The sequence below is a fragment of the Bombyx mori genome, chromosome 18, assembly GCF_030269925.1.
Source record: "Bombyx mori chromosome 18, ASM3026992v2".
Classification (NCBI taxonomy): Eukaryota; Metazoa; Arthropoda; class Insecta; order Lepidoptera; family Bombycidae; genus Bombyx; species Bombyx mori.
The window spans coordinates 6629190-6652944 of record NC_085124.1 but is presented as its reverse complement, the minus strand read 5'-3'; the positions used below and the strand labels follow the sequence as shown (position 1 = coordinate 6652944).

The 23755-nt window shown below is 36.1% G+C and overlaps 2 protein-coding genes across 4 annotated transcripts; one reads left to right on the top strand and one right to left on the bottom strand.

Moving 5' to 3' along the window:
- The first annotated feature begins 213 nt into the window (after positions 1 to 213).
- On the top strand, positions 214 to 12355 carry LOC101745827 (CLK4-associating serine/arginine rich protein). 3 transcript variants are annotated; one of them, XM_062673655.1, is made up of 15 exons: positions 214 to 349; positions 2500 to 2597; positions 2906 to 3084; positions 3335 to 3496; positions 3610 to 3716; positions 3949 to 4121; positions 5613 to 5782; positions 6612 to 6705; positions 7424 to 7699; positions 7932 to 8054; positions 8238 to 8304; positions 9324 to 9396; positions 10318 to 10423; positions 11001 to 11081; positions 11487 to 12355. In XM_062673655.1, exons 1-15 carry the CDS (start codon positions 323 to 325, stop codon positions 11950 to 11952), a joined length of 2202 nt encoding a protein of 733 aa, XP_062529639.1. In that variant the 5' UTR covers positions 214 to 322; the 3' UTR covers positions 11953 to 12355. The 3 variants fall into 3 exon arrangements, with proteins under 3 accessions (XP_062529639.1, XP_004928248.2, XP_062529640.1); XM_004928191.5 differs by lacking the exon at positions 214 to 349 and adding an exon at positions 1536 to 2139; XM_062673656.1 differs by lacking the exon at positions 214 to 349 and adding an exon at positions 1536 to 2139 and having other exon boundaries at positions 8238 to 8308; positions 10318 to 12355.
- A 2396-nt stretch (positions 12356 to 14751) lies between these two features.
- On the bottom strand, positions 14752 to 22938 carry LOC101744413 (homeobox protein DBX1-B). The gene is made up of 4 exons (XM_004928348.5): positions 22901 to 22938; positions 19460 to 19848; positions 15959 to 16170; positions 14752 to 15165 (listed from the first exon to the last, which is right to left on the bottom strand). Exons 1-4 carry the CDS (start codon positions 22936 to 22938, stop codon positions 15013 to 15015), a joined length of 792 nt encoding a protein of 263 aa, XP_004928405.2. The 3' UTR covers positions 14752 to 15012.
- Between the last annotated feature and the right edge of the window lie 817 nt (positions 22939 to 23755).

The window sequence follows — 23755 nt, the reverse complement described above, 5'->3', positions numbered from 1 at the left end:
AGTACGAAAATGTTGGTTTTTAGATTATTAATTATTTATTGTAGTTACAATTAATTATTTATTGTAGTTATTTATTGTAGTCAACAGTTGATCCTTCTGTTGCTAGTGCATTTGACTCATCACTGTCAAATTTGTCCTCAGGAACAACAGTTTTTTTTTTGCTGGTTCTGATTGTTTACTTATACTTGCTTCAGATATATTAAGGGGTGATGTGGCAATACACAATTGCCTTGCCTTTGTGTTCCTGTGCTGGAGCTACTTGGATAGCTTTGTCATTACTACACCTATTTTCAAGTGGCTGGACATCTGGAAATATGAAATAATGTTAGCAATTTCCAACAAACTTATGGTTTGTAAATATATTATAGGATTATATGTGTACTGTCGTAGTAGTAGTAGTAGTATTTAACTTCCTAGTCATCATTATCAGCCCATATAATATATCCCCTTGCTGGACACTGGCCTTCACTACCATTGAGAGGGTTTTTAGGCCTTAGTCCACCATGCTGGCCTAGTGCTGGTTGGTGGATTACACACCTAAGAAAATCCTAAGAACATTTACGTGTGCAGGTTTCATCACAATGTTTTCCTTCACTGTTAGAGTAAGTAAGTGATATTACACTGTGATAAATTTTCATTATCACAAACTTCCTAGTACCTTATGTAATAGGAACTGAGGTCCACTTGCCCATTTTGGCTACTTCCACTAACTAACTAACTATTCTCATTTTTTCTGATATTGTTATTTGATTAGGAGATCTGTGAGTGTAACGAATTATTGACAGTTACACCTACCTTGACTACAAGATGGCAAAGGTATAATAATACGATACATCTCATTTTTAGTCGTCTCTTCAATTTCCTTGATAATAGTGAGTCTTTGCCGTTTCACAAATGAAGGCCGAGGTTCACTATGAGTGAATTTTCGTTTTCTATCTGCCCGACAATCGAATTTGGATGGTAAACAGTTTGGTTTCATTCGAATTCATTTGATGGAGCTCATTATCTTGTATTGCATATAATTCTCCATGTCGTTTTCCAGCTAAAACATGAAATAATTTTCCAACAATTTCAATACATAACCTATAAAAAAAATATTAAAATGTTATTTTACTAATGTTAGGAATATAATTTCGACTGTGTCAAAATGTTATTATAATGTATACCTACATTATCTCTTGAAAGATAAATAATGAACATATTTACTTATTTGTTTATATTACGTGAACTCTTAACCTATCTTTTTTATACCTTCATAGCGATAGGTATATAGGAGGATGGAAAAAATGTATTTGGTCTAACATTACGCGAATGCACATTATTTTATTTTTTTATTTTTTTAATTAAACTGTATACCAATTAATTGATTCTTCAGGATTTATAATTGCTTTTTTTTCACGATTAAAACCGCGTAGAAAGTTTAGGCATTATAGTTGACGCATGCGCCATAGATTATACACTTATGGCATGCGCAGTACACATATTTTGTATACATTTATTCAACTAATACAAATAGTTAATTAAACAAAAAATGAGTAATTTCGAAAGAGAACAAACGTATTTTATATAAGAACAATCGAAAATGAATATTTACGAGTAATTAAGGACGAAAAAATATTAAAAATTGCAATCGAGGGGCTAACTTGTAGATATATTTTTAATATTTTTTTTTAAATTAATAAATGGGGAACAAACAATTATTAACAGTGAACAATCAAGAACAAATGATGAACAAACGAATTAATAGAAAATAAGTAGAAAACAGGAAAAAAAATTTTTTTTGAGGGGCTAACTTCATTCACCTCACCATAGACCTGGTTTCCTACTTCAGTGACGTACACAGATTAAACCATAGATTATTCACTATAATCGAACACTTAATATTTGAGACTTACGTATGTGCATCGGTACCTACCTCTAAAGTTGTTGTGGTTTTTAAAATAAAAAATATATTATAACTTTTAGAAGTAATACAGAAACTTGTTAATATGAAATATATGTAATCGTCACATTTATTAATGACACTATTAATCGGTGATTATGTGGCACGAGGCAAGAAAACAAGAGCGTATGATACGTGGAATGATCGTGGATTATCGTAGGAGAGCTGAGCGGCGTAAGGATTTCTACGAAAAAATCGTAAGACAATCTCCAAGAATGAATTGTTGAATCATATAATCACGCAAATATCATTTAAATTGTTGTCGTTGTAAGTCTTTTATATTGCAAAAACGGCACCTTCTATCCTTCAAGTTTTTTAAAACGAATAGGTTTTGTTTCACGCTAGGCGAGAACATGGTTAAGAAGCTAAAAGCGCCGCTTCCACGTTCATTGTTGAATAAAGTTGATGAACAATGTATGTCAAAATGCAATATAATTGCTTTGAAGAATAGGTTCTAAAAGCCGCAGAGCTGACAACCAATGCCATGCCTTACATGGCACAACAAGTTTTTTTAGGTTTAAACATATTAAACTAGTACATTACACACTATGTTTTAGAAAGCAGAGCCAACACAGTTTTTACAGCTACATGGAAGGCCATGTAAAATACATTTGGATCCTACAATTGCTGCTGCTGGAGAAGGTCCAGCTATAATGTTAGTACTGTACATATTTATATGAATAACTTATTGGTTTCTTGCTAGACAATTTATTGTTATATAAATAACAATATATAAATAACAAATATATAAAAATGTTTTGTAAGTTTGTAGAAAAATAGTATTGTTAGGTCTTTTTTATTGTTGATTCTTTACTGTGGGGAAGTATGTGATATATTATAAAACATAAAAAAAACTAGTTCTTAAGATGTTACAGTGCTGACTTTCTCACTGTATAGAATAGAACATTAATCAATTTAATTTGTAATTTTGAGATTTTATTTGAAACAATTAACTTTTTTTAGGATGCCATGGCAAGGTGACCCGAGCAATATGATTGATAGATTTGATGTGAGAGCTCATTTAGACTGCATACCAGAAATTAAATATCCCTATGTGCCTCCAGAGGATTTAAGTTCAGAAGAAAGACAATGCAATTATGAGCGTTATAGGATTCTTGCACAAAATGTTTTTCTAGGAATAAGTGAGTTACATAGTGTATATATAAGTTATCATATTGTTATACAGTTAGTGCGTTGTTATACTAAAACAATACAATTGCAAAAAATCTCTAAATAAACACTGATTGACTGATAGAGAATGCATCAGGCATTAAATACTCAGTTTTACCCTAAGCATAAAGAAAAAAACTCATTCAGAAACATTTTACCATGTTTGAGGAAGATATGGTAATATTTGACTACCGATTACTAAGGCTATTTAACTTTTTCTAGCTGAAGAAAAATTCCTCCAACAACTTGAAATTGAAGAACAATTTGGAGTAACAATAGAAGAAAAAGAGTTTCAAAAGGAAAAATTAAATGAAAAGAAAGGAACTGGTGCAGCAATAGCTTACAATTATAATGATCCAGGCTCGCAACCTTCCACTTCAAATGGTAGATTCAGAATCTGTTATCTGTCAATAGATGCTTGCTGAATACTCAGGGGTAGTATGTTACAAGCTGTCTGATTCTTGGGTATTCTTAGTGCATTCAGTGTTACATTACAGGCCCGGAGGTCAAAAAAACTGAACAGAAGGAATCTGATGATGACTCTGATTTGGAAATGATCGATGTAGACCTAAGCATAGATGTCAATAAAATGGAACCTTCACAGGTAAGTTGCTGATAGTAACATACATTACCATAATTTCTAATTGATCATACTAATCAATTGATGTGATAAATCTGTAAACACTACTATTGAAAACATATTTTTTTATAAATTTTTAAACATATCTTAATTCTATACAGACAATGTATCTCAATTATGTATAGGGAGCACTAATTTAATGATAGTAATATATTCACTAAATAAATCTAACAAATCTGAGTGTATGTGAGTTTAGGCCCATGAGCTGAATGCAGTTGGACCACAATTTGGCATGGCCGGCTGTGATCTGTTCTCATTTCTGACTGGTGATGCTGATGATGCTGAACACCAAAAACAAATGTTGAGAGAAGAAAAAGAAAAGGCTATGTACTCTGGAAGGAAAAGCCGAAGAGAAAGACGAGCGCATCGGTAAGTGGAGTGTATAAAAGATAATACTGTAAAAACAGATATTTAAGTATTTACTGGTAAAATCAGTCGTAAAATTACAGTAAATCAAAACAATTCGTATAAATTCTCTAATGCAGAATTTCAATGTCTATTACTTCAGACACAATTAGATTCAAAACCAATTGTAGTACCATTAAATAATGGCTTGGGAATTCCTACATTTCTATAAAGCGGCATGACACGAGAACCCTCTAATCGTGGCTGCCGGTAACTTCATAGCCGACCCTGTGGACCAAATGGTAAACAGTCGACGTCGCCCAAAACACGTCATCTCGGATCCTCTCGATCCACTAACGGTCGTCAGGTTTGAGTCCCGTGAACTCACCTACCAGCTCGGTGACGCTGACATGGTCTCTCTGGACCATCAGCTTAGGAAAAAAAAGAGGGTATTCCTGAAATTCTGTTTCTGACGTGTTATGGTTGTATAATCACTAGATATCAACAAAGTCCCCTACCACGCCGGTCAGTCTGAACACAATAAACTGAAGTATTATAATGTATATCATATAATTAATATTTTAACAAAAGTATTATGTGTACATCTAAATAAATAATAGTTTAAAAAAAAACAAAAAAAATACGATTTTATAGAAAATCCGAATAAAAAATAGAAAATAAATTTTAATAAATTTGAATTAAAAATAGTGTAAGAAAAAATGATTTTATTGTAAAAAAAGCGTGGGATGCATGGTATCAGTAGTTATAAATATTTCATGAACAGATATGAGTAGAAAGAAGGGTTATTTTGATAATACCCTGAAAAGCACACCACGCTTTTTTCGTTAATCCGACGTTTTGAAGGGGGTCAAAATCATGTTCAAAGATTCCGTTACATACCTACTAACATAAATACGTCTGAAGCTAATAAAAGCGTATTAAAATGCATTCGAACAATGCCTATATTTCAAACTGGAACGCAAAATTTAAAACTGCAGAACAGTTGTATCTTTATATATATCTATATTTCAGAAGTTGTCGTGGCCTAGAGGATAAGACGTCCGGTGCATTCGTGTTGAGCGATGCACCGGTGTTGGAATCCCACGCGGGTACCAATTTTTCTAATGGAATACGTACTCAACAAATGTTCTCGATTGACTTCCACGGTGAAGGAATAACATCGTGTAATAAAAATCAAACCCGCAAATTTTTGTTTTCGTAATTACTGGTGGTAGGACCTCTTGTGAGTCCGCGCGGGTAACTACCACCACCTTGCCTATTTTTGCCGTGAAGCAATAATGCGTTTCGGTTTGAAGGGTGGAACGGCCATTGTAACTTTACTTAAGACCTTAGAACTTATATCTCAAGGTGGGTGGCGCATTTACGTCATAGATGTCTATGGGCTCCAGTAACCACATAACACCAAGTGGGATGTGAGCTCGTCCACCCACATATAAGCAATAAAAAAATGTTGAGCTTGTAAAAACAAAAACAAACCTCTACTGTATGGTGCAGTGATAAAAAGTTGGCGAGTCGCAAAATGAGTCCACCGAGCTACGCGGCGCCGCGCACCGAGCCGCGCCGCTCCGTGAGTCGCTCCGTCAGCCGCAGCCCATCGCCTGACGCACCAGAAAATATCGAGTTCATCACCTCCTTCGGCGGAGACGACGAAGAAACCAAACCGCGTGAGTTTATATCGCATGCGTCCTTGTAAAAATATCAATGTTGGTTCAATATTTAAAACACAACATTGCTGTTTTAATCAAGCCAGAATAATGAATTTAATGAAAAAAAGACGAACATACGGCCCACCTGATGGTTTTTTAATTTTTATTGCTTAGATGGGTAGACGAGCTCACAGCCCACATGGTGTTAAGTGGTTACTGGAGCCCATAGACATCTACAACATAAATGTGCCACCCACCTTGAGATATAAGTTCTTAGGTATCAGTATAGTTACAATGGCTACCCCACCCTTCAAACCGAAACGCATTACTGCTTCACGGCACCGAGATTACCGTCGCCCATGGACTTCAGCAATGCCAGGGCCAGAGCCAAGCCGCTGCCTCATTCATACATGCCGCTGCCTGAATCATACTTATTTTCATGATTCTTAAAATGTAGACTACACACATAATCCTCCTATAACACGGTATTATTATATATAACATGATAACGAGATTTTTGCTTAAAATTATTCATAAAATTTCATTATGCACTATGAACACACAAATTATATGAATAACCAAAATTTTATTGCATATTTTTAATGTATAATAGGTAAAATACATACAAGTATAATAGGTGAGATGTTTCATTCAGAAAAAAATACTCTCTTTTTTTTACTGGCTTCTAGTCTCATATTATAATTAGGGTTTCAAAAAAACACGGGACTTTGTAGGAACGTGTATCTACCGTGTTATATGGCTACCTGTACATTTGTTGTTATTAAGTAGATTTCAAATGATGATGATCATGGTCATCTATTTTCAAATTACCTTCCTTTATTTTCAGCTCCAACCCAAAAACAACTGTATTCAGAGAAGTTAAAACATAACTTAAAGCGAACAGAGCTGTATTCTGAAGTGGCTCGTAAAACATCAACCAGGTATTTATGTTTAAAATAAAACTGAGTTAACTAGAAATAATTTGAAAATATTACAAATTTTAGAGAATAAAAAAAAAATTAACAAAATTAAAATTAACTCTTATGGTATGCCCTCAGTTTTTTTTATTGTTTGTTGAAATATGGTGTTCCGTCGGAAAGACACATTTTACTATGTATTTTAATTGTATTCACGTTATGTTGGCTGTGTGGCCCCTGGTGAATATTAGATCTTCCATAGACTTCTACGCCATCTTAAGTAATAAGAGAAACTAGCATAAATCCAATAAATAAACCTAAACTTAATAAATTAATCCATTAATAAATCTGAATTGTTGTCATCAAAATTTGTAAGCTCATTATCGTCGTCGTCTAAATCGTAACACGTCTGTTTCTGTTTTTTTCACTTTAAATTGAGACCTCGAATTTTTTCCTACCTACTAGCCGCGGGCTACTAGCTTCACCAGATGATCTTGTCTCAATGTGCATATTTTGAATTCTCTGGGCACCGTTCATCATAACACGAATTAAATTGGGCAGAGAAATCTGGAACCGAAACAAAAACAAATAAAGTTTTATAGTTGTTGTTTAGATACAACTGTAACACATTCAGATGTATCTAAACAAAATTCCTAGTTTTTATATAATTTTTATTAATTGAAGCTTCTACTTTCATGTGACTGTTTCAAATAATTTACTTGTTTTAAATGTAAATTTACAGGTTTTCGCGTGAACGAAATGAGCGGGAACGTTCACGGCCGATAGGACCTCAACTGCCCGACTATCGATCCAGGTCTCGGTCTAAATCGAGGGCTCGTTCAGAAAGTTCGAGAAGCTCTCGCTCCACATCGCGCTCCCGCTCCCTGCGCCGCTCCCGCTCACGATCCCGCTCCCGCTCACGCTCCCCGCGCCGCTCCCGCTCACGCTCACGCTCCCGCTCTCCGCGGCGGTCTCGCAGCCCCGCCTCCCGCAGGAGACGGTCTGGAAGCTCTGTCACGTATGTATCAGGTTTTTTTAACTCCGAATTGAATCCGCGATTATCTACATTCTCATACAGGCATGATCTGAAATAAAGGAATTTGAGGTATGTGTTATGTTATATCCATTAAATAAAGTGAAAATGAAAATGTAATTAATGGTATTAAGAAAGTAGGTGAGATCGTCACCTACAGCTATAATCATATCCGGATAAAGATTTTGTTTTATTTTATGTATTTTATTTATAACAGTAGTGACAGAGAAGCCGCGAGCAAACCCGTACCTCGGTACTACGGACGTCGGAAGGAAGATAAGTCGTCCAGTGATCTGTCCATGGACTCCGACTCCAGCGATACCGATGATGACACTAACAAGTTAGTAAAAAAATATTTATTTTTTAGATTCACACGTAAACGTATATGCTATAACCTTTTGTTTACTGCATTAATTTTATGCGTATTTTGACATCTCGTTAACATATTGTGGGAACTATGTTAATGCTATAAATTTTCGTGTTGACTTGAATTTGACATTAATATTTATTTGTTACTTTTCAGGTCTTCAGTTGGAAATAAATCAAATACAAACCAGAATCAGTTACGATTGTCTGGATCCGGCTCCAAAGTCAGTAAGAATCATTTGTTTTTTATTTAAATATGCTTTAATTTAGCAATCTTGGAAATTTTACTCCTGGTCCATGACTATATTCTTTGCTTAATTCATTTTGTTTGTCCACAAAGATATTGAGAATTTGGAGTTATTTTGCATATATTTGAATCCAATTTATTTTACATATTTTTTAATAACAAGGAAGATTCTGTGTTCATTATAGTTTTGAAGGATTTTATTTTATTTTAAATTTAGTGTTTTCTTGTGAATTTAATTCCCCAAAAAGTTTTAAGTATGACAAGAGTCACAATTTTGCCAATTCAATTTGTTTTGTAAATAACCACTCAAAGTGGCTTGCCAAACCTTTAAAAGTGATAGAGGCTAATTATTGTCTTGTCAACTTATCCTTATAAATGTCAAGTGACATAAAATTACGGAGTGCTATCTTAAATATTTCATACTGATCGTGTAGAATCAGAATTTTAAATACAAAAACATAAAACTTCTATCTATTCATCCATACTTGTAACCTTTAATGAAATTCAAAAATTTGATCCAAAAATAATAAATTATATTTATTTTATTTTAAATGTCTTTTTTTTAAAGAATATACACATTTTTATTTTTTCATCTCGTCGAATACACAGTATCTTTTAATGTATAAAATATTTATTTACCTTGAAATACAATTAGTTTAATCAAATGTATTATTATATGTGTTTGTTTCATACAAATCACTTTCCAAAAGTGTGGAAGATTTTAAAACCTAGTTAGTTTTCACTAAAACAGGACTTGATTGCTGTAAAAGAATAGGTTTCCTATATTTATCATCTGATAGTCAATGGTCACTGATTATGGACATGAGCAATGGCAAAGATTTATCATAGTCTTCGAAGCCTGCAGTTGAAGTCACTTTTGTATTATTTTGTAAGGAACAAAGCAGCAGTAAGAAAATAACGAGGGGAGTTGATCCTAGAACAAATATAACACAATTTAATTACGTTGAAGTTTAATATATCCAAATGATTTTCCAGGGAACGATGCGCGATACCATTACATTAAAAGAAAAATTGAAAAGGAAAATGCAGGTGCAATTATCAAGGCAACGTGAGTTTTATATATTCATAACATAACATTAATTTGTAATGTAAATTAATTATTATTTCTAATGTAAAATAATCAAGTAATTGATGAAAATATCAGGAACTTCGTTTAACATGAAATGTAATTTACTAAAAGCGTAATTACTTGTGTAGCACTGCAGGTACCAGATCAGAGATCAGTATTTGCGTTAGAGATGTTTGGGGTCTTCGTGAACTTATTCATGTTTTGTATGTATTTTTCTGCTAAATACCCACAACTGGAGATCTTGGGGTCACTGAATCTATAACGTTTATCTAACTTTAAGTTGACAATTCTAAAGTTAAGCCTTAATCGAAACTTAAATATGCGCCGCTTATTTTTTATTTTATTTTTTTACCTATGCTGATAGCCTTGAGAGGCTATTTCAGCTTCTTGACTTGTAGGTGATCTCACGGGGCTGAAACCGGGAGTGTTGCTAACACTGGCCCTAGCAAGAGCAGTGCTTTGCAGAATCTAAAATAACGAGATCCCAATGCTCTATAAAAACAATATTATAAACAACAATAAGTTTTGTTTCTATGACACTAGGTGTTTGCATAAACAAAAAGCTAACAATAATGTGTTAGCTTTTTACTATTACTATTTTACTACATGTAAACTGTCTACTGGTGGTAGGACCTTTTGTCAGTCCGCACGGGTAGTTACCACCACCCTGCCTATTTCTGCTGTGAATCAGTAATGCCTTTCGGTTTGAAGGATGGGGCAGTCGTTGTAATTATATTGACACCTTAGAACTTATATCTCAAGGTGTGTGGCGCATTTACGTTGTAGATGTCTATGGGCTCCAGTAACCACTTAATACCAGGTGGGCTGTGAGCTCGTCCAAATATCTAAGCAATAAAAAAATAAAAACACATGTTTATTTTTTCCATTGTCTGATTGCAGTCCGGGCAGACAAGAAGGCTGAGGCGGAACGCATCGAACGAGAGAGCCGGCGGCAGGCGCGCCGAGACGAAGAGATGAGGGAGTTGGCCATCAAATTGAGGCGCAAGTCTGTTTCCAGTCCGGATTTATACGATAGTTTCTCGAATACAAACAGCTGATGCCAAAGTTTTTTTTTTGCTTAGTTGGGCGGACGAGCTCACAGCCTACTTGATGTTCGGTAGTTACTGGAGCCCATAGACATCCACAACGTAAATGCGCCACTCACCTTAAGATATAAGTTCTAAGTCTCAAGTATAATAGTTAGATTAGCTTGAGGTGATTTCCACGAAACAAGAGGCCGAACTGTAAATCGAGTCTCAAAAGTTACACAAATTTTTGAGAAGTATGTCAGTTGTGGTATATATCGGCGAGAGCTTATACATGCCCAGTACAAATTTACAGTAATTACAACACAGATAGTATTCATAACGATAAATTTACACAGCAAGTTTCTCGCGAATACAAACGACGGAACTATTTACGATTATAATGAGTTACGGCCGACCTGATGATGATTGGTTACCGTCGCTCACGGACAGCAGCAAACCGCTACCTACTGGTAAAATTTTACTGTATTTATTTGATTATTTATTAAACGAATAGCGTATACAATTTACTATGTTTTGACAACGATATATGTTTAGACAACGTGAAATGCGACACCTGCAGAACAGACAGTCCAGCGAAGAGGGATCCGATAAAAGCCGAAGCGGTTCGTCTTCAAGGTGAATAGAACTATTAAAATTTTACTTAACTTTGATTGAATGCTAATATACGCTACATGATATATCCAATTGGTACACAATAACATTTATTAATGTGTAACTGAAAAATAAGGAACATAATAAATGAATATGCAATTTCGAAAAAGCCACATCCCTGAAAATGTAAAATGTTCAAGAAATGAAAAAAAAACTAATTATTTTCTAAAGCAGTGTAAAATTTAAAATATTAACTTTCGAGATATATTTTAGTGTTAATTAGCAATTTAAAATTACTGGAATTATTATAAAATGGGTGTAGGTAAGCCTCAAAACTACATGTATATGAAAAAAACGTATTTGACAAAATATGCGACATGTGCCCTTTTTCGAAATTGCATATTCAAATGTACTGTTGTATGTGGATAGAACGTCACCCGACAGAGAGAAGGCAAAAGAAAAAAGTCGTTCAAAGAGTCGGTCTCCGGAAGCGAAGCGGATCGCTGTCTGGGAGCCTCACCGAGAGACCCAGCTCCGCACCAGATCAATACAGGACTGCGGAGAGACATCGTCTCAAGAACGAAGAAAATACCCAGAGCACTCCGACGCGAGCAACAATCAGAGCGAAAGACTTCAAAATTATCAACGGCACGACAAGCAAAGGGAACACTCTAGAAATTACGGCAGCCAGTATCAATACGATGACAGGACGAATTACGGATACGGCAGGAGACCTTTTAGCCATCGAGGTGTACAGAGACCAATCTCTGGGCACGGCAGCGGATACGGACCAATAGATGAACACGGCGATGGTCCATCGAAATGGCCCCGAACTGAACCCAACGAAAAAGAGGGTAGTTCCTCAAAAAGCAAAGTAAAACTTGTAGACTACTGACGTTTAAAATTTAAATGGAATTAGTATCTGAAGCATAATTTTTAGGTACCTAATAATTTTCACATATCTATTTTCTGTAGGTTGTCTAACTGTTCTAAAGTATTCGAATTATCTTGTTGTAATCGCGGTAAGAGTTTCCCGGGAATTAATTGTATCAAAATAGCCTAAGTCTTCCGATTGAATAGCTATTGTTCGAACAATATAAAGTAGCGCCCAATATTAGATGTGATTTTAGATGTATGTCTGTCTACTTTTGAATTATTCAGTCAAGGCAATCTATCTGTTGAGCAATGATGATAATTATATCTACAATATCTAATATGAATTTGGTTCAATTCAGTTCTTTTTTTTATTTAAGGTGAAATGTAGTTTATTTTTAAAAATAAAACTTATCCAAAATTAATTCTTTTTCTGTTTGCTTATTTCCCCATGGCTTATTAATAGACAAGAGTTTCATAAATTAACTTTAATTTTTAATATTTAATTAATAATGAATAATTATAATGAATAATTTTTTGTATTTTAATTTTTAATTAATGATTGGGTTTTAGCGTCACTAATGTTTTAGTATTAACAGAGATTCGACTAACTCCAGCCGTAAAAGTAGAAAATGACCCAAAACTTTAATAATACTTAAAATAGCTTTTTTTTTTCATTTCACAACTTTATTTACGTAAAGATTCTTTGAAACCATTTCATATCTTATTTTTTTTTATCCCACCGTATTTCATTTATCATAGAAAAAATCTTGAAATCCATCTGGTTCCGATAGCGATTCTCTTTTTCTTTCCAGTCTTCGTGGGAATTTCACTTCCCAAAACATCGTTTAGCTGAGTTCCGTTTTTGAATTGCAAAGTAGAGAAGTATCTCCTTGTAACGTGGTGTACAGGACGAGCTCCTGAGCACTACTAAAAATTGCAGAAAGCACATTACACGATAATAGTCTATACATCATTTCTTAGTAGGGTATTCATATAATAATAACCTTATCCGATCACGACGGGGCAACGCAAAGCCGGCCTCGCCCGAAACATGTCTTGTCGGATCCCCCGAATTCACTCGGTGCTTTTAGGACCCTCAAGCACCGGTCCACCGTCTTCGTCGAACTCGTCGATTACGACTAAGAGTTTGACGAGCGAACTAACCCATAGACACAGCCCACTGAGTTTCTCGCCGGATCTTCTCAGTGGGTCGCGATTCCGATCCGGTGGTAGATTATGCGAAGCTCTTTTTATTTTTTATTTATCCTACCTAAGCTGAGAGCCTTGAGAGGCTATTTCAGCGTAACCTTAACTAGTAGGTGAGCTCACGGGGCTCAAACCTGACGACGATACTAACACGAACCCTAGCAAGAGCCGTGCTTCGTAGAATCTACCACCGGATCGGAAACGCGACCCACTGAGAAGATCCGGCGAGAAACTCAGTGGGCTGTGTCTGAGGGTTAATTTACTCATCGAGCCCTTCGTCGCAAGCGACGGGCTCGACGAGGACGATGACCGGTGCTTGAGGTACTTAAAAGCACCGTTAGTGGATCGGGTATGCGAAGCGCTGCTCTTGTTAGGGCTAGTGCTAGCAAACTCTCTCAGGTTGAGCCCGTGAGCTCATCTACCAGCCACAGCCTAACTGGAATAGACCTTTATACTTTATACCAGCGAACTGGTAGGGAAAAAAGTAACTAACAAACCAATTTTCACCTTGAACTCTGATGGTGCGTTCCAGTTTAGGATACAAATCCAATGCAATTGTAAATTCCACTTATGTTTCGAGATAATGTTCACTTTGTGTGGCTATGGATTCTGGTAACAGCTTAACACCAGGTAGGCGTAACCTCTTATGCCATACTACTTACGTAGACAGTAATTTGAAAAAAAAAACGGCGGTTGTGTTGTCTGTACCTAAGTAATTACTGCTACTACATTGGCTACTATCTTCATAGTACAGATACCGCTCACCAATTGTTTTCATAATAATAATCTTGGTAAAGGTCTTTTTTTTTTTTTTTTTTTTTATTGCTTAGATGGGTGGACGAGCTCACAGCCCACCTGGTGTTAAGTGGTTACTGGAGCCCATAGACATCTACAACGTAAATGCGCCACACACCTTGAGATATAGTTCTAAGGTCTCAGTATATTCACAACGGCTGCCCCACCCTTCGAACCGAAACGCATTACTGCTTCACGGCGGAAATAGGCGGGGTGGTGGTACCTACCCGTGCGGACTCCCAAGAGGTCCTACCACCAGTGATTACGCAAATTATAATTTTGCGGGTTTAATTTTTATTACACGATGTTATTCCTTCACCGTGGAAGTCAATCGTGAACATTTGTTGAGTACGTATTTCATTAGAAAAATTGGTACCCGGCTGCGGGATTCGAACACCGGTGCATCGCTACACACGAATGCACCGGACGTCTTATCCTTTAGGCCACGACGACTTACTTGGTTAACTGGACTTTTGGGTGGGAAGGCGAGGAGTGAAGTTGTGTGAATTGATTTATTATCTTAATTTAGTGTTTCTTCAGGTTCACAAGTAGCTTATTGACAATTTAGTATATGTGAAAGTGCACAAATATGGAAAAATGAAATAATGCCGCTGGATTTAGTTTCTCGGGTTCTTTCAAAAGTCTCAATAAAGACCACTATTTTACTGGGACATTAATTCATTTCATCTAGTTTTATTTGCCTTTGTTTTGGTTATTCATATGTACTTTTTCGGGCTAATACAACAAAATACTGACTTTGGGCCGCTGTTTGTGGCGTGTCTTAACATTTGTTATAAATAATGATCATTAACAACGATTTTATAAAAATGATTTAATTTTATACTTTCTATACACTTATACCTAAATAACATTTTTATAGGCATATAAAGAAAAACACGCTGACCAAGAGTACTCTGTAAAACAGCTCCAAGCCATTAAAGTACTAAAACATATAGTTGTTTTTAAAATTACTCAGTTATTAACAATTGAACAAATTGGTCGCAAGGTAAATTCCTTGATATTGATTTATTAACTGAGTCTTTTATGACTTGACTAATATATGAAGAGTAATTTCCCGTTAATCACTAAGAGTATCAACATCGACCTCTTCGTTGTCATCGTTTGTGGAGTCTGGATCTCTTCCTGGAATGCCTGTTGCGGTGGATATACCTCCGCGCCCTTCCTTCGTGTGACGCCACTTCATGCGTCGGTTTTGAAACCATACTTTGACCTGTAAAATAAGTTTTGGAATGTAAGAAAAGTATTTGATGAGAAGAATATTCCGACGATATTAAAAGGACAATCTAGGATAAATCTATCTATACTAATATTATAAAGCGGAAGAGTTTGTTTGTTTGAACGCGCTAATCTTAGGAACTACTGGTCCGATTTGAAAAATTCTTTCAGTGTTAAATAGCCCATTTATTGAGGAAGGCTTATAGGCTTATATAACACCACGTTAAGCCCAATACTAGTGGAGCACCAATAAATAGGGGTTTAAATAGCTTCCTTAACATTCTATAATTCAAAAATATTTTTACTTTCTACGTAAATGAAGCGGGGTGTAAAATTTAGCGTTATGCCAAAGCAACTATTCCACGCGGACGGAGTCGCGGGCAAAAGCTTGTAAATAAAATATGGATGTATGAAGTAACGTATTCTCCTGGTCCCTCAACCGATTACACATTCGTGTACCAGAGCAAATAGGTACCATACGAATTAAGATGTCAGTATATTGACATTGTCAGTATATGCCGTATTTCATTAATATTGTTTTACTCATTTGCTTGATGTAGGTATGTTTAACCGATTGAAATAATACACTCTTGGAGGAGGAATCAAATGGATTTCCGATTTTTCGTTGGTATTTTCAGTTTTCAGTCCGAACTGTGATTCGAGGAAAATTACTGTACTTCGAGTTACTAAGCATTCGTGTTTCATCTTAAATAATTAATTGAGCCGAATCTGCATTATAAATCCCAAATATACAAAATACTACCGTATTTATGGAGTACTTAAATTACCTGTGCATCTGTTAATCCTAAAGTAGCCGCCAATTGCCGTCGATCTGGCTTAGTAATATACTTCTGTATTTGGAACCTTCTCTCGAGGCCCTTTCGTTGAAGGTTGCTGAACACGGCACGTGACCAGGATCTCTTCCGTTTACCGCTCGATGTAACATCACAGCGAGGCGTTATTTGAGGTGGTGATGATGAGGGAATAGGAAGACGATACACTACAGAAAAATAAACATGTTGCAATTATGTTATAAAGAGCTTTCTGCTGGATATACTGATGTCTATCGAGGTTTGGTACTAAACATTTAAATTTTCATTTTTTGTATTCCTGCAGTGCCACATTGTTGTTGGCATAGAGAATGTCAACAGTAGCGTGTATATCGGAGTACACCGAAGAAATGTCATCCAAGCTTTTGTTTAAGACGAAAAGATCTCCGAAATGACATTCTTTTGAAACTTTTTAAACTTAAAATTCTTTGGAATTTCTTAAATATCAAAATTTTTGGAATTAGAATTATCGTGGAATAGTTTTGAGCACAGAGGGTGTAGAAAATGTGAATCCTTTCGAAGATATACAGAAAAATTGCTCTATGAAAGACTTTAAATACCTTCAGTAGCGCATTATCGTTGCACGATATCTTTCAATCTATACTTTTAATATAATTAAGAGGCAGACGAAGGCAATCGTTTGTAAGTGAACATGTGATAAGTATAATAATTTACTTAAGATGTTAAAAGTTGCTCCATGATTACATTCGGCTGAGGTCGCATCATTAGAAACAACTACGCCGAGCTTCTTACTGATGAGCTAAGAACGATTCTCCTGAATCTATCAACTTACTTTTGAGGGTTGGTCCTTCTGCGTTTCAATACATTTTTTCCCGCCCGCCACAAAATACTTGTATCAACCTATCTACGTATAGTGCTTATAGTGCACTTTCAGATGTTTAGATTAGACATCAACCCAGCGAAAAGTACTGCGGTGCTATTTCAGAGGGGAAGCTCCACACGGATTTCCTCCCGGATTAGGAGGAGGAATCTCACACCCCCGATTACTCTCTTTAGACAACCCATACCCTGGGCCAGGAAGGTCAAGTACCTGGGCGTTACCCTGGACGCATCGATGACATTCCGCCCGCATATAAAATCAGTCCGTGACCGTGCCGCGTTTATTCTCGGTAGACTCTACCCCATGATCTGTAAGCGGAGTAAAATGTCCCTTCGGAACAAGGTGACACTTTACAAAACTTGCATGAGGCCCGTCATGACTTACGCGAGTGTGGTGTTCGCTCACGCGGCCCACACACACATAGACACCCTCCAATCTCTACAATCCCGCTTTTGAATGAGTTGAATGAGTTTTTGAATGAGTTGCTCGCTCCGGGAATTTCAATATTGTAAAATTGTTATGTTATAATTACTTATTGTAATATGAATATTAAAAAAAAAAAAATATTTAAAATAAAAATAAAAATCTAATATTTAAAAAAAAAAAAAAAAAAACATGCCCGCTGAGTTTCTTGCCAATTCTTCTCAGGACGGAGGCTAATTCTTGTGAATTGGCGGTAATTCTTTTGACGTTCAACAAGTATGTACTTTCATTTATGTTGAATAAAACTTTTTTGATTTGATTTGATTTGATTTGATTTGCAGGTTAGCCGTCGGAGCTCCGTGGTTCGTGAGGAACGTTGACCTACACGACGACTTAGGCCTCGAATCTATCCAGAAATACATGAAGTCAGCGTCGGAACGGTAGTTCGATAAGGCTATGCGTCATGATAATCGCCTTATCGTAGCCGCCGCTGACTACTCCCCGAATCCTGATCATGCAGGAGTCAGTCACCGTCGACGCCCTAGACACGTCCTTACGGATCCATCAGATCCAATAACCTTTGCATTAGACGCCTTCAGCTCTAACACTAGGAGCAGGCTTAGGGACCCCGGTAACCGTACTCGTCGAACTCGACAAAGAGTTCGCCGTGCAACCTAACCCATGAGTCAGCTCGCTGATTTTCACGCCGGATCTTCTCAGCGGGTCGCGATTCCGATCCGGTAGCAGATTGATTTGCGAAGCAGCTGCTCTTGAGCTGTTAGGTCTCCTTCGGAGGCGCTCGGGTAGCTGTTAGCAAATCCCACCCCTCCTGGCTGAGCCTTTGCTCGCCCACCTGTCCTGGTGAAACTGGAAAGGCCCCCGGGCCACCAGTAATCCTTCAATCATAAAAAAAGATGTTTAGATTTACAGAATCGTTCGTATGAACTCTAAAATATTGTTGCAACAGATAACCGAAAACCGTGTAAAAATATTTATTCTGATGTACCTACCTACCTAAACAAGCAGACGAGATAACGAGTATAGAACCTGCTATAAAGTTTTTGAAGTGAAAACTTCTTTAGCCGCGTTGAGCACTTTTTGGTACCGGAAAATCTTGTGAATTAGCGTCACCGACATGCGCAATAAATAACAGTATATCTGTAGCTATACAGGTGACGTATTGTATAACATTAGTCCTGTGTATATCATTACATGTAAACTTTAATGTATTTAGTAAAAAGTAATTGTAGCTAAATTGTATTGTATATTTTGTCATGATCTTGAACAGCCCGTAATACATTTGAATAATAAAAAACTATAAAAACATGTACCTATAGGTATAATTTTTGTTCAGAGTGTGAATAGATATGAAAACCAGATTGATGTTGATAATTTTAACGGAATTTCGAATTTGAATACTAAAATTCTGAGTTATAAATTTTCACATGTAGGTGTCGACGGTCCATATGACTGTCATTTTTTATTATTTACCACAATAGAAAATTGCGTACTTGCTTAAGTTAAAGTGGTTACCGGAGCCAATAGCGATCACGTGAACTCTGCAACTCACCTTGAGACATGAGGTCAGAGTCTCGCCTCTACCTTCAGACATCATATGGAAGACTATTGCTGTAGGTAACTTTCAAAACAGAATGCGATAGGTATTCTTTCACAACATTAAGTCTGGTACCAGCGGTAGCTTAGGTAGGATTTAATTTAGTACATACCTAATACTCGTCCAACTTGAAAGTCACAAACAAAATCTCCTTGAAATTAATATGTATCTATCTGTGAAAACTACATTAAATATTGTATACCTAATGTGTAATATTTTATTCGGTTTTCGCTAGTTATAGACATAATTAATACTTTTACGGTCTATTCTTTATATATCTTCTCTATTCTGTAGGATTATGCGCGTGTCGTCATAATAGTATTTAAATATATTTATTGACAATGAATTACGAATTTATTTCCATAAAACAAATGTGCGCGAACAAACAGACATACAGGAAGTAATTCCAGTAATCATTAGCTTAGGTATATTCAATAGCTCTTATTAGCCTTCTTATAGAGGAATCTTATAGAGAAATAAGTTTTTTTTTTTAATATTTATTTTAGTACGTGGATGAGCCATCTAATGATGATTCCATTATAGATATATAGTATTTAAGTACCTAGCTACTAGAACTAACCTGTAGTCGGTCTCAAAGCAGGGTGCAAATGCGTGTATGGAATAGGCAAAGGCAACTGCAATAAGGGTGGTTCATCCCTACAGCAGCGATACAGCGCGGCCACACAACCCGCGCACGGAGGCTCTTGCTGTCTCTGCAATTCTGCAGACGAATTCGAATTCGATTTCTCGTTGTTCCCCAATATACTATCTACACTAAACTTCAGTTTATTTGTGTTTACATCACTATTTAAAGAAGTCATTTCACTTAATAAAACTGCACTGCTGCTCTGCAGTCCTTTCGCCTCGAAGGCTGCCGATAAACTAACATGTTTCGAACGGATGCTGCGTGAGAGCAGGACACTGTAGGCGTGCCGTGAACGATGCGGCGATTCTATTGGTTCACGGTTTCTTGGGCGTTACACCAAAGATATGGAGTATGCGAGCATTGACTGATCGTGATGTTACCAACAAGTGTACTTGTTTACAATAAACTGCCTCTTTTATGCGTTTTATATGACTTTGGTCTTTGAATTTAATTTTTATTACCCTCGGGCCTACGTCATTCGTCAGTCTCATAACAGATTTTTTCTGAAGCTTAGAATGAGTGGCGAGTTGCAACAATATCTATTAGCCTATTGGATATTATTTACAGTTGAATAACTGAGTATCTGGTGTAGGTATATAAATATGAATAAAGAATCTTTAGTATACCTACGTTTGATATCATTGTATACCTATTAAGTCCTGTCTATTACTTTTCCAATCAGTCATGCGTTCCAGTTTGATAGCAATGCAATTTAATGAAGACTTCGTTTTCATATGTAAAGGTTCACCTTTCACGTTGTTCATTCATGGTTGTGGACCAACGTATGCACTTAATATCTAGAGACCGTTAACTAGTTGAGCCATATAAGTAGGTATGCAAAAAACATGACCTTATGATCTTTGTTTCATGAAGTATAAAAACAAAATAACGCAGAAAGCTTTTTTTTTTATAAGGAGGAAATCGCCGTACTCCTACCCTCCACTGGGGATGGCGGGCAGGGTATGTCGGAGTCGAACCGACTAAAATCTCCTGTCGCTCAACAACCAGCATCCAAACCTCGCATGAGACAGAACTCATGAGCTGACATATATTCTGTTCTGTTGTTAAAACTGGAGTTAAGGAGACTGCAAAAACGCCGTTATAAAATAAAACACGTTTCTATTGGTAGGTATATGTATCTACTGGTTGTCGTAATGAAATATTAATAAAGATGAAACTGGTTATTAATTTTATAGTAATTTAATGTAACTTATTGAATGAGTTCCTACCAGGGGAAATTCCTCATTTGAGGAGAAATTAGGGTCCATAGGGGGAGAAAAAGGGGAAGACATTAGAAGGGGAAATTGCGGGAAATCATGGGAAAACCTAGCTTAAAATATTGCGGAAAAAATTCTGAACTATTTTTTATGGACTCTACCGTGGACTAGCGTGTTGCCGTATAAAAGAAACAGTGACAACACGTGCAGGTGGCGTATACTTACCCTTATTTCCATTCTGTTTAAGGCCTAAAATATTATTCTGTGCTAAAATTTAGGTGCTGATTGCGTAAAATGACTTGGAATAAGAGGTAAGTATACAGCCCCAAGTTCTGATGAGGTTATAAATAAAGTACGAATCGTTTAATTATACTTTAGTCATGCTTAGTCTAATTTTTTTAGATTCGCTTGCAGTTGCATTGGACTGTACAAACTTAAGGTTTGATATTTCTAGCAGATTTTTCATTAGTTGCTGTTTTTGAGGGGAAATTTGAATTGAGGCGTGGGGAAAGGAAATCATTAAAGTGGAAACACTGGTCCCTACTCCGTTTTTCATATTGCCACAGCATTCGTGAGGTTTTTAATCCGACACCCAAATATAGTAACGACAACACAAGATGAATTTTTGCAGTTCTTTATGGAGACAGCATAAGAAGATGAATGTTTCCTATACCTACTTAGTTGAATCCAACCTCAAAATTTAATAAAAGACGGGCTTTTTGTCACAATACCTTTAAATTGTTATCAAATGACTTACCAGTTATGTTTTAAAGAAGTGAAAAAAAAAAAAAAAAAACAAAAAAAAAAAAAGTGCGAACATTTCTCTGTCTCACTTGCACGTCGGTTAGGTACCTACATAATGCCGGTAACGCCACAAACGATTATATTTACTTAAGTCTTTGGTATGTAAGAAATTATCATCAACACCAGATTTAAAATAAACCTAACTAATTTGTTTTGTGAACGAATTTATTCCGCTGTTATGTACACAAACAAAAATCGTTTTACCTACTGAATAAACGGTTCTTTGCCACTATAGGTAGAATTAATTCATTATTTTCTAAAATTTTGAATTCAAGAACGAGTGTAAGAATATGAATAAAAAATAAAAATAAACTAATTTCATGATCGGCATAAGCAAGTATTATTTTATGAAGCTTTAGTCTATTAGTCAAAAGAAATAGATAAAAAAAACAAACAAGCAAGCCAGAACTACAAGTTTATTCACTTAATTAATATTCTCTTAATATTACGAATTAATCAAATGTTCAAGTACCTAATTACTACCTGCTGTTTCCTTATCAAAAGTGTAGGCAGTATCCACACTTTACCTTATCTTCCTAACACTGCTAATAATAAATAACAAGCCTGCATTAGTGGTGCACATATTTCGGCCTTGAAGAAATCATGCAAGTATGAGTATCCCACCCTTCCAGTATAAAGGGTGGGATTGACATTAACTTTCATAATCTTAAAGTCATAGTTCCTAATCAAGTGTTAGTTCTGAACACACGATCAATGTGCAATTGTAGTATACATTCTCTGAGTATTACAATAGCAATACTCAGGAAATGTTGCTACACATTCCGAAAAACTTTTAAACGCTTTTATACCTACAGAAAGTGATTTGGGGGGAGGGTGCGAACGGTCTCAACTAAGTTTCTATATTGGATGCAAAATGAAACTTCTTAGATTAAAAAAAAAGGTTAGAAACAAAAAGTTTTATTATTTGAACAAGGTTTTAAATTGTTGCGGCATTGAAAGAGGTTACTATTAGTAGGTACTTACATCTCCGAGAATAAAACCCGACTGTATCTTTCTACTACACTCGATTACACCCACTTGCCTAAACATAATAGAGAATCAATCGATTCAACAACAACTGTTCGCTTTAAAACTTTAAAATCGATTACGACTTTGTTTATTTTGCTTGTCAGAAAACACCTGCGGACCGTCTGTGGCACCAGATATAGATCCAATCATTACTGAGCAGTGATCTCGACCGCACACCGCATCGATGTTTATTCAATAAGTATCGATTATGTGTGCCTAACGAAATCATTGCATGTTCAAATAAACTATGCACTAATTTTAGAATTGTGAGTACCTATTGGAGATGCCCTGTTTGTGCTTTGTAAATTTGGTTAAGTGCATTCACCTGTCTTGATCCATGAACATGTACACCTTTAAATACATTATTGGAATAAATATTTTTAGATGGAAGGTAGCGAGGGTACAAGCTTTTGGCAATTTTGACTAGTTTGAAAATTAAATATAAGATGTGATTGAAGGTTTACCAATGATGGTATCCTCTTTTTATTTGGTTCAAACAGTCAATGTTACTGTCAATATCTACCTATCTAATAATTTAAGCCCAGATGCGCGGATCCTTTCGGCATGATGCAAGTAAATACATAAGCTTAGACATAATTTCAATTAAATTAAGAAGTACCTAATAAAAATATTTACAGAAATTGTGACTAATAGAATTTAGATAGTTCGTCAATACCATAGGGATAAAATACCACTGTGGATGCGATTTGAAAACGGCGAAGCGCATCCTAGCGATCTGCCCCACATGATTGGGTAGTTTTTAGTGCTGTTCTGAAAACCGGTCAATAAAACATATCAGCGACTCTACACACGTTGTGAAACCGCAGCTTGATGATACAGGGTCTCGCCCTGTTACCCGCACTGTTTTTGATTCAGTGGGTATCCTCGAGGTGAAAATGGTGTCATCTAACTAGGTTTGCTTTGGGCAGCCGGTGGGTCACTTCGATTCTGACGTATCCCGTCTATTGTCACTAACACGTAGGCGGAAGTTCAGCTACCTACTTTCCTGATCCATAAAAGAGACAAAATGAAGGCAAAGTTTAATTATTTCATCACTGAGTAAAAACTGTAGCAATTCTTTTTGAAGTGATTTTATTTTAGGAAAAAAGGATATCTGGTTTTCCGGAGACCTTTGACCAGGCTTACCCAGGATAGATGGACGAGCACGTGGTCAGCTAGG

Coding starts and splice junctions, on each gene's coding strand:
- LOC101745827 (XM_004928191.5), top strand. CDS start 2,041: ATGTGGCACGAGGCAAGAAAACAAGAGCGTATGATACGTGGAATGATC. Junction 3,497..3,609: donor GCAACCTTCCACTTCAAATG/GTAGATTCAGAA, acceptor GTTACATTACAG/GCCCGGAGGTCAAAAAAACT. Junction 8,055..8,237: donor ACCGATGATGACACTAACAA/GTTAGTAAAAAA, acceptor GTTACTTTTCAG/GTCTTCAGTTGGAAATAAAT.
- LOC101744413 (XM_004928348.5), bottom strand. CDS start 22,938: ATGTATTTAAAGGTGTACATGTTCATGGATCAAGACAG. Junction 19,849..22,900: donor ATGTTCATGGATCAAGACAG/GTGAATGCACTT, acceptor GTAACGCCCAAG/AAACCGTGAACCAATAGAAT. Junction 16,171..19,459: donor TGCTTTGAGACCGACTACAG/GTTAGTTCTAGT, acceptor ATTTTTCTGTAG/TGTATCGTCTTCCTATTCCC.